The 8,560-nt window shown below is 35.3% G+C and overlaps 1 protein-coding gene across 1 annotated transcript; it reads left to right on the forward strand.

Moving 5' to 3' along the window:
- Positions 1–236: 236 nt before the first annotated feature.
- LOC140748993 (uncharacterized) lies at positions 237–4,531 on the forward strand. Its single transcript, XM_073081991.1, has 6 exons — positions 237–810; positions 989–1,298; positions 1,632–1,728; positions 1,841–1,951; positions 3,944–4,117; positions 4,380–4,531. Exons 1-6 carry the CDS (start codon positions 273–275, stop codon positions 4,431–4,433), a joined length of 1,284 nt encoding a protein of 427 aa, XP_072938092.1. The 5' UTR covers positions 237–272; the 3' UTR covers positions 4,434–4,531.
- The last annotated feature ends 4,029 nt before the right edge of the window (positions 4,532–8,560 follow it).

Raw genomic sequence — 8,560 nt, forward strand, 5'->3', positions numbered from 1 at the left:
ACATCGTGTCTAGTGCTTTTTTACGTTATCTATATGAAGAATTCCTGTACAAAAGATAATTTTCGACCAGGTTTTTCAGCTATATGTGAAATAACGCGTCATCTGTTGTAACGTCATATTATAGTATTACAACAACAACTATTCATTACGAGAAGATGAACAGTCTAGAAAAGCATACGGGACTAACAAATAAACAAAATCATTCATTTTTATATAAATGGTGTAGGAGTCATTTTAGTTATTTCACGCCGACGGCCGGAAACTTTTATATTATGTCTGATTGTCGACCGTATAAAAGTTACTTGTTTAAGTACCATATTGACAATCCAACGTTGGCAGGACAGCAATCCAATAAAATGAAAGATTACAACATCCTAAAGACTTTGTGCAAGCGCATTTTTCTGATGGGTTCAGGAAACTTCTGGTATGAAGAAGACGAGATTGGAAACGACAAAAAAATATTATATAAAGTATACGGAACTATTATATTTTTTATGTACGGATTCATGACCTTATTAGAGATAATGGCGGCCGTGTTTGGGGATTTTCCTGAAGATGAAAAACGTGACTCGGTGACTTTCGCAACGAGTCATACAATTGTTATGATTAAAATATATTCCGTGATATCAAAAAAGGAGCTGATAAAGAAATTGAACCATGACTTGGTGCGGGTCTCTGAGTTGTACGAGCAAGAGCCTCTTATGGCGGAGAAGTATCGAATTATGAAGATCAATGTAGTCGCATATTTCGTGACTGTTTACGGTTCGGGCGCTTGCTTTGTTTTTGAGGGGTTCCGAAAAATGCATGAGGGTAAGTCATCGTTGAAATCGTAATTTGATCAGAAGATTGATCACAGTATTGATATGCGAGAAGCGTCCTTTCGTGTAAACAATCTTGATTTTTACGTTTTCCATTTATGTTTCGCTTAATAAAAATACAGTTTTCGTTGTCGTTGTTGAATGTTCTAAACAGTTTTGTTCATTTTCAGGATCTCATTTTGCGACAGTCATAACTTATTATCCAGCCTTTGAAGACAATTCCATTTTAGCGAATGCATTTAGGTTTTTTACTACTGCAGTCTTATTTGTTATGTTGATGACAATGATCCTGACTGTAGACGCTTTTACAATGGTTAATTTGATCATGTACAAGTATAAGTTTATTACGCTGAGACATTACTTCGAAACGTTAGGAAGGGAATTTGACGAAAACAACGTACAAGGTAACTCAAAACAGGCCGTTGAAAGGTTGACAAATGGATTTGTTGAAGGCATTACGATGCATAACGAGCTTATAAGGCAAGTACTTTGATATAATCGCACCTCCTAACAGCTTCATAGCGAACTTGGAATGAGATAGCGGCTTATTATGTCACCTTGATGTAATTATGTTTAAAGATGGCAGAAGTATCTTTGGTTTAATTATATTGGTACCATCTTTATATTAAAGTGACATGTGACATGTACATATGGCACAAGAAACAAAAAAATAATAGCACAAATAAATAACTCATGTCGAAATTTTAAGCTCTTAACTCATATGGTGTGAGCTCTAAAACATAGTAATTATACTTTAAGGAATAAAATGAAGTTCTTATTTTTCTTTAATCATGTTGATTTAATAAAATTCAGGCTATCGAAAGAAATCGACAAGGCCTTCGGCTCCGTGATGGCTCTTCAACTCTGCCAAAGTTCGGGTTCCGCTGTTTCGCTTCTACTTCAGATGGCAGTACGAGTTGTTTTATTTTGATTATTTTTCGCAAACTTTTTCAATATTGGTTCGTTTTAATTTTTGTCTCAAGTATTGCTTTCAACTTTTAATCTCTACTGGTTTATTTCAGCTTGCAGATCAGCTGACGTTATTTGCTAGTATGAAGATAATTTTTTTCGTGGCTGCTTTGTTCTTCTTGTTGGGGTTGTTTCTATGTAATGCGGGAGAGATAACTTATCAGGTAGTATTTTTTATTTAACTTGTCACTTAGATTTATAAATCAAAAATATATCTATATTCTGGCAATAACCTTACTTAAGATAATTACATTAGTGGTAAGGGTAAGTAAAACTTGTAGCATATTTCTACTCTCATATTGTAGGTTTGACATAGTGACAAAATAGTTTTAAGGATTATAAGTGTTATGATTTACCTTGTATATCATATATCATATTTCATCGTCATAGCTTCAAACCTCACTTTAGATTCAACGAGGCCACTGACACAAGTAACAAATACGCCGTTAACCAATAGCTCAGATGATTTACGTTTCCCGTCTCGTGTCAGTCATACGCCGCGTCAATCCATCAACACCCACAGCGGCGGTAATTGTTTGCAGATAGCACACGACTGGTATGTTACCATGGTCAAATGTTCGTTTAGTCGTTTGTTTTTGCGACTAATGTGCCAATGGCATCTGCATTATTTTAAAGCTGTAAGTGTAGACTTACAGCTCTTGTATAATAATTTGCCTTTATCAGAGTTCGAAACGTCACATTAGAGTTGATGACGTCACTGACACAAGTAACAAATACGCCGTTCACCAATAGCTCAGATGATTTACGTTTTCCGTCTCATGTCACTCATACGCCTCGTCAATCCGTCAACACCCACAGCGGCGGTAATTGTTTGTGTGGACTATCGATTACAGATAGCACACGACTGTTTTATTATCATTGTCACATGTTCGGTTAATTGCCTGTTTTTATTTGCCAATATTATATATTGAGCTGTAAGTGTAGGTAGCGCTTGTATAACCATTTGCCTTTATTAGAGTTCGAAATGTCACATTAGAGTTGATGACGTCACTGACACAAGTAACAAATACGCCGTTCACCAATAGCTCAGATGATTTACGTTTCCCGTCTCGTGTCAGTCATACGCCTCGTCAATTCGTCAACACCCACAACGGCGGTAATTGTTTGCGTGGACTATCGATTACAGATAGCACACGACAGTTTTGTTGCCACTGTCACATGATCGGTTCTTCGTCCATTTTATATATAAATGGCATCTACGAAATGCACTGCGTGTCGAAAGCGTTTATATAGGTATTTCAATACTATATAAAGTAAACAGGGTTATGGTCGTCTACTACTTATGTGGTACTTGTAATATTATTTACAATCGAAAACACACTGTTGTAAAGAGTATTAACTTATTTTATGTCGGCCCTATAACAATGGAAGTCGGTTATAATGATGCTGCGCCGAACACTAATAAATAACACATCATATGGGTACCAGGCGTGAATATATTGATACGACCTACTTATACAAATATGTATATATACACATTTTTATATTTTTTAATCGTAATAAACATTAAGATTGTTTGAATTACCTATATGGTGAGTAAATAGGTAAGTTAACGGGTATTTTTACCATACACATGCCATTTGTAAACATTTAAATAATTCTTACCAAATACTGCACATAGATGCAATAAAATTGTGCATTTTCCACTTGTCAACTTATTCACGCTTGGTACGGATATAAAATAACCATCTCAAATTTTTATTCCAATAAGAAAAGAACAAGTAAGCCATCAGGCAACTTTTACAGGCAATTATATGAAATGATTAATCGTAGTTGTTGTTTTTGCATAAATAATTAGGTAACCAACACAACTTTTTAGACACAGCTCTACAAAGACGTTGACAAAGTGTTACTGAAATTTAAAATGCGAATATACTTATGCGTTAATTAATTTATAGTAATTTATTTTCTTATCGGTTCCAGTAATTTGAATTTCAGGTTCCTGGGAATATTTTCCAAAAATCTACACACCTCACCGTTTTTTATAATGTTTTTAAAGGAGTGAAACGTATTACCTAGCGTCGATCTCAACAATTCAACAATCAACTAGGACTATTGAATGATTCTAAGCGGAAACTCGTACTCAAAAGTGGGAAAGTACAAAACCGATGGTAATGAGTTTATTTTGTCACCAGGCGTCGTTATTATCAGACACAATATTCTATACCGGTTGGTACGCGTGCCCGGCGCAGCGGAGAACCAAGCGGAATCTACGGCATATGGTGCTTCAGGCTTGCACTCAGGCGCAGCGCCCAATCATTATGAAGGCGTTCAAAATGCTTGAACTTACTTACGGCACTTTTCTATTGGTGAGTTATATTGTAGATATCTGAATAAAGTTGCCTTCTATAACAACATTAACCGATTGGGTTTATAAGAAACAATAAATGATTTTTTTTTAATAATGTAAAATAGTTTAATGAGTCTTATAAAGACGTAGTAGTTTAAATAACAATAAAATTATTGTAATTATTAAATATTTTGTATAACTTATACATAATTGTATTTTCTGTACGTGTAAGTATTAATAATATGATAACGCGTTAATTTTTTTCTTTTATAACGTTACAGGTAGTGCGAGGAACCTATTCAGTATTCGCACTCTTCTATGCACAACATAAGTAGAGAAGCATTCAGTAGCACATAATAATACATTTTAATATGGATTTCGTGTGCCTTGAATATATTTATTGCTTCAGAAATAAGATTCTTGTTATTTCAAAGCATTAGGTTCTTGATTTTCTTTCTATCTATTACTTATAACTGAGTACATAATTAAATAAATTTGTTATAATACGAGACGAATGTTTACCGTATAATACTTGCTTTACTTTGTAATTACTTTGCTTTTGGGAAATCTGTTTAAAAATGTTTATAAATTAATTTGTTGGTTCTTATTTTAATTCTATAAAACCAACAAATTGATTTCTGGAGTAAATCGCTTCTGAAATAACTTTTATCTTAGTAAAATATTTACATTGATAACATCGATGCCAAGTTAAATTCTTATTTGGAGTTACTTAGATTCATTGAACTACATATTTGCTCTTGTAACGCATATTACATAAAGTATTCATAAAAATCACACAAAAATAGTTTATCGGCAGCGTTATATAATACCTCAAATGATTTTTCTTCGTGCAAAATCCCTATATCATTCTCAGTAATAGGAGCTCTTAAGCTCGGAGTTGCGTGTGTGTAATAAATCTGAAGTACCTAATTACAAGGTCCGTACTGCAGATGTTATTTTACGAGAGTTTTCTATAGTTATCTGCATACATCAATACGAGTCACGCACGAAGATATACGTGTATAAAACTGGCAATCTTGATAAGCTATGTGCTTATCGGGTTAGGAGTTTTGTACCACATGCAAATACTGAATATTTCAGCATTACGCATTGCGTGTTAGCCATGATCTCGTACCCCTTTTTATGGATCTAAAAATCTGGTATACATCCCACTAAATGTTAAATTGTATCTGTAGTCCAAGACGAATTGTGACCAACTCCAAATAGAATGAAGTTCTGAAATCTATTAACGAACTGTTCCAACTTTTGAGGATAAGTTTAGACACAGAGACGCTGAGTAACTCTGGTTTAATACACCCTTCAAACTACATATCTGTTGACAAATTATTATCAACATAAAGTAATTATAGTTGTGGCGTCGGTTTGGTCGCAATCGAGCTACGTCCAGTTTCTTCACAACTTCACATAGATCGTTGCTTTGAATGTAAGATATCACTACTTGCTTTATCTGGTATGAACGGCGCGGCTGTCTTTGTTCATTTTGCAGTTTGAGTTTATTTGGCAGTTTGAAAGAACTACAGATAGCACTGATATTTCCAGTCAACAATAGCCATGCATCTATATCAGACCTTATAATAGACTCTTACATTTACGGCTGCAGTGCCCATTAAACATCAGATAGACCTTGTTCGCTGTTACATAAAATAAAAGCTCCATTGTTCTCTTAATTTTTCCTCTTTTTGTTCCGTTCGCCTGCCCTCGGTAAATTATTCGTATACCATCTCAACATATTAAAATACCTTGCAAGTTTTTACAGATGTATATACGTGTACATAAATAACGAATGTACGTATAATGTAATTACACGTATGGAGTCCGGTTCAGACGGAACAGTACTAAAAGCTTTTTGCACGGAAAAATGTAGAATGTAACTAGTTCCTACGTACAAGTATGTTATTAGTTATAGCAGCGGCGAATGATTAATATGTATGCGGTTCAAAGGATTGATGCATGCTATTTAACTATGTATATTTTTACGGCGGTTTCTCGCCCTTACATAATAATTTGTCATTTATAATACTCGTATAATTTTCTTAAACTTTTCAAATTTGCTTTGTATACAATAATTAAGAATGGTCATAGATTTAAAGAAAGATATTTTAAAATACTTTGTAGTTGATTGTTTGCGCTGTGTTTCCGATTTCTAAATACACCCTTACTTACGTCAATGAAGAAAAAACAAAAGGGCATAATATATGTATTTTTTTATAATATCAAAATAGCTGTTCTACTTGATAAGCACTTCTGTACACTTCTGATATAATATGCTATTTCTGAGATGAAAACAAACATAACGACACCTCATATATGTTAAAATCCATGAAACCATTTAGACTAGAGCGTGCAAATGTATGTATTATATACATACCCACCTACATACGAATAATCCTACTTTGTCTGGCAATCGGGTAAAACGCTAATAGCTAAAGTAAGGTAATTGTAGAGTATGTAATAGTATATGTAAACAATTTAAGAACACACATAACTGACATATATATAGTGTTTTTAAAAAATAAATAAAGAAAGATCTTTGTAGTTGTTACCGCAACAAACTTATAAGGGTTGAGATTAAAGTTTCGTCGGGTACAAGGTACCGCGTGCTCCATATTACCGATTTGCTTTCGTCCAGTTTCCCTTACTTCCTTACCGTGTATGAAATACATTCGGTTGTGCAACTTGTACTAACGAAACTACTAAAAATAAACCGCATAGCTTGATTTTTAAAGATTTATAAAGACATTTTAAAATTACATTCAAGATTTTAATTTATTTGGGAAAAGATAAACTTCATTACTAATCGAATTGCCTTAAAATATTGACACAATAATATCATATCATTTTGAAGGTGGTAGAACCCTTTGTGGTTCGACTCCGGTGGCACCACCGCCACACCTATTTCTGCCTAATAACAGCAGTATTACGCGCTGCTGTGTTCCGGTTTGAAGGGTGTGGTAAGGGAGACAGACTTTTCCGAGGCGTTCCAGCTTAGTCCTCAGGGGTAGCGGCGCATCTGTGCATCACATCAAAATTTCCACTCCATGATCTGACGAGTTTATAAAAATAGCACACCAACGTTTTATAATTTACATGTATGTTTGTTCTAAGAAGTCTACAGTTCAATCGTAGAGTAAGCCGGTTGGGACTGTATAAGTTGTTATTGTTACACATTCGTATTTCGAGCAGCCAGCTCACACGAGAGGGCTCGCGTGGATTGCGAATCTTTTTTCTTGCGCCGTGAATAAAAACTTTTGCCGCCATAAAAGTATATGAGTTCGTCCCAATACCGCGCCGATGACTTCCAATCTCTCTGTACCGTGTCCCGACCCAACCCTGGAGATTACGTTTTCTCCCTCATCCAGTAAATTGAATTAAAATGAGAAGCAAACGGATAAAAGAAAGGGTGAACGTCAGTTTTCGCTAGAGTTTTGCGATTAACGTATCCTTCGTTTCGGCGATTGAAGTTTGAGCTTTTTGGAACATATTGGCGGTGGGCTGGGGTTTTGTTGGACCGTTTTACCTTTTCAGGAATGAATTACTTTGCTTTGCCGGTACAACAAATCACTTAAAAATCAATTACATTTGTGGACGGGTCTAAAAATAGTCTATTTTTAATTGCGCTTCAAATGCAGATTTTAATTTCGGAGATGGTTCAAAAAGTGCAAATTGAGACGGAATTGAGGACAGCGCGATAGGAAGTTAAAAAGTAGGACGCTGAGCAGCTGATGTAGAATTAAACGTTAAAATGTAGAGTGGCATTTAGACACTGGTTGGAACGAGTAGCATTACATTGCGGGAACGAGAACTTGCGCAATTGAAGAAGATAAAATTTCGAACATGTATCGAAATTGGAAATTCTTGAAGAGGCATTTCCGTTACGTCTTTGTATCTCTGTCTATTTTGTCGAGTTAGCGATTGAGAACACCTGATATGAAGTTCGTTATAGTTTAAGCTTTTTTTTATAATATAGGAGTAGTAGACGACCATGCAGTCCACCTGAAGGTAAGTGGCTACTGCTGCCCATGGACATCTGTAATCAACCCCAGATAGGATTAGATATTCCTACCTGAGGTCGGCCACAGATGCGCTGCTACCTCTGAGGACTAAGCTGGAACGCCTCGGAAAATTATGTCTCCCGTACCACACCCTTCAAACCGGAACACAGCAGCGCCTAACACTGCTGTTATGAGGCAGAAATAGGTGTGGCGGTGGTGCCGCCGGAGTCGAACCACATAGGGTTCTACCACCTTCAAAGAACCTATGTTCAAAGAAAATCACAAATATTATATTTTACATTTTTAAATTCAAGTTAAGCGTCCTTTCAAAATAAAAATAACATTAAAAAGCTTGAAGACGTTTATACGAGTATCTTTGTCAAGGAGCATTCTGTAGCTGACTTCGGAGGGTATTATTTCTTTAAATAAAAGAAAAATTAATGTAATGA

Source organism: Epargyreus clarus, unplaced genomic scaffold (genome assembly GCF_041222505.1).
Source record: "Epargyreus clarus isolate Ecla_fem2 unplaced genomic scaffold, WU_Ecla_fem_2.2 ptg000017l, whole genome shotgun sequence".
In the NCBI taxonomy this organism is placed as follows: domain Eukaryota; kingdom Metazoa; phylum Arthropoda; class Insecta; order Lepidoptera; family Hesperiidae; genus Epargyreus; species Epargyreus clarus.

What these genes read in the sequence shown, in the direction of transcription:
- LOC140748993 (XM_073081991.1), top strand. Translation starts at nt 273, where the DNA reads ATGTCTGATTGTCGACCGTATAAAAGTTACTTGTTTAAGTACCATATT. An exon ending in CGCTTCTACTTCAGATGGCA is followed by an intron (nt 1,729 to 1,840) that starts GTACGAGTTGTT and finishes GGTTTATTTCAG; the next exon opens with CTTGCAGATCAGCTGACGTT. An exon ending in CTTACGGCACTTTTCTATTG is followed by an intron (nt 4,118 to 4,379) that starts GTGAGTTATATT and finishes ATAACGTTACAG; the next exon opens with GTAGTGCGAGGAACCTATTC.